This window comes from Anoplophora glabripennis, unplaced genomic scaffold (genome assembly GCF_000390285.2).
Source record: "Anoplophora glabripennis isolate ALB-LARVAE unplaced genomic scaffold, Agla_2.0 scaffold117, whole genome shotgun sequence".
NCBI classification, from domain to species: domain Eukaryota; kingdom Metazoa; phylum Arthropoda; class Insecta; order Coleoptera; family Cerambycidae; genus Anoplophora; species Anoplophora glabripennis.
In genome coordinates, this window is record NW_019416274.1 from 151,686 (window position 1) to 153,630 (window position 1,945).

General features: G+C 34.5%; 1 protein-coding gene across 1 annotated transcript; it reads left to right on the forward strand.

The window, feature by feature from the left end:
- The first annotated feature begins 344 nt into the window (after positions 1-344).
- Positions 345-1,718, forward strand: LOC111693168. The gene is made up of 2 exons (XM_023457361.1): positions 345-943; positions 1,004-1,718. The coding sequence occupies exons 1-2, from the start codon at positions 512-514 to the stop codon at positions 1,685-1,687; spliced, it is 1,116 nt and encodes a 371-aa protein (XP_023313129.1). The 5' UTR covers positions 345-511; the 3' UTR covers positions 1,688-1,718.
- The last annotated feature ends 227 nt before the right edge of the window (positions 1,719-1,945 follow it).

Sequence of the window (1,945 nt, forward strand, 5' to 3'; positions counted from 1 at the left end):
TGTCTAGATATAGCCTCCCCCACAAAGTTTGTGGGTGGATTGAATTTATCCTTTACAACTAATAAAATATTTGACCTGTCTCAACAAAACTTCACGGTACTGTGAAGGTTCTACGGGTGTGGAGGGGAGGTGATGGTATTTTGGTACAACAATAGTATATTACATACCGATGAGGGAAGTGTTTCATTACTGTCGAGAGATTAGTTAGTTAATCGAGTCGCGAAGCGTCGAGATTAACTATAATCTCGAGATATTAATGAAAACTTCCCTGCGAGGTATGTATACTATTTTATTTACAACCACATCGTTAGTTGAAAATTCTATTTCATATTTTTAAATGTAGTAAAAATGCCAAAATATGCGTCATTTTATTGTTTTGACACCATTCAAAATTGTGCAGGTTGCGTTGAACAAACATGTACAGGTGGCAGGGCCATGCCTAGCAACGACGCATGACAGATACAAACAATTTTGAATTCTCGTTCGATCCTTCAAATTTGCGGCTGAAAAAATGTTGTCAGATAGCGAGAGTGAAGATTATTTGCCAGACGGAACTCCACCAGAACTAAAACAAGCTGCTGAAAAAGCAGAACAAAGTTTACTTCCTAAAAAAAGCAGGGGGCGTTACGAAAAAGCCTTCAAGGTTTACGAAAATTGGTGTTTAGAAAAAAATACTAAGAATATTGCTTCAGAAACAGTCTTGATGGCATATTTTAGTGACATGGCAAAGCAAAAAAAGCCCTCTACTCTTTGGGCTATCTACAGCATGTTACGGGCCATGCTAGATTTACGAGAGAAGATTGATATATCTAAATATAACAAGCTCCTTGCTTTTTTGAAACGCCAGAATATAGGCTTTAGGCCCAAGAAATCTACTACCTTTACCAGACAAAATATAGAAGATTTTCTAAGCAAAGCACCCCAAGAATTCCTTCCTATCAAGGTAAAATTTTCTTTTTAATTGTTTCTATTTGGTTTTAATTATTTTTTATAATTATTTTAGGTTGCGCTTATAATAGGTGTATCTGGAGCATGCCGCACTGATGAATTATTAAAAATGAAAACTACGCATATTGATATATTAGAAAAGAAAATTTCTATTGAAATTCCGGATACAAAAACTTATAAAAGTAGATCATTCATGATCACTGAAATAAACTGGATAAAAATTGTGAAAGAATTTATCCAGGTACGGAAAGATATAAAAAATGAGAGATTTTTTGTTCAATATCGATCGGGAAGAGCTCGAAATCAGCCTTTTGGATACAATTCTATCTCTAAATTTCCTTATAAAATAGCCTGCTTTTTAAAACTTCCTAAGGCAGAAACGTACACAGGTCATGCTTTTAGAAGAACGGCAGCTACGTTGCTGGTTAATAGCGGAGCAGATATTCTTCAGTTGAAGCGCTTAGGGGGCTGGCGGTCTAGTACAGTTGCAGAAAGTTATGTGGATGAATCTGTAGCTAACCAAATTAAAACCGCAAATATGATATCCTCAACAACTTTGCCATCGTCCTCCTGTACCAGTTCAAACGCTCTACCTCCTGCTGTTAACTTCACGGGATCTGACAGTGGACATGAAATAACATTTTCTAGTAATGAAATTTCAAATCATCAGGGAGGTCTCTTAAATATTTCGGTTAAATCCTATAATAAGTCAAATATTACCATTAATTTTAATAAATAATATATGATAAATTATTTAAATGTTATTGTTGTTAATTAATTGCCCTGTTGTTTCTATATAAGAATTTGTTCAACAAATATATTACTTAAATAAATATTTTGCTTTATTGAACGAGTGAGGGAAATGAGTGAGGGAAATGGGTGAGGAAAATGGAAGAGGGAAGTAGACGTAGGTAATGTGACACTTTCAAACCTTCAATGACATTACTAATGTCAAAATTACAGGTATGGTAGTAAATAAACAATATTTTACCTTTAC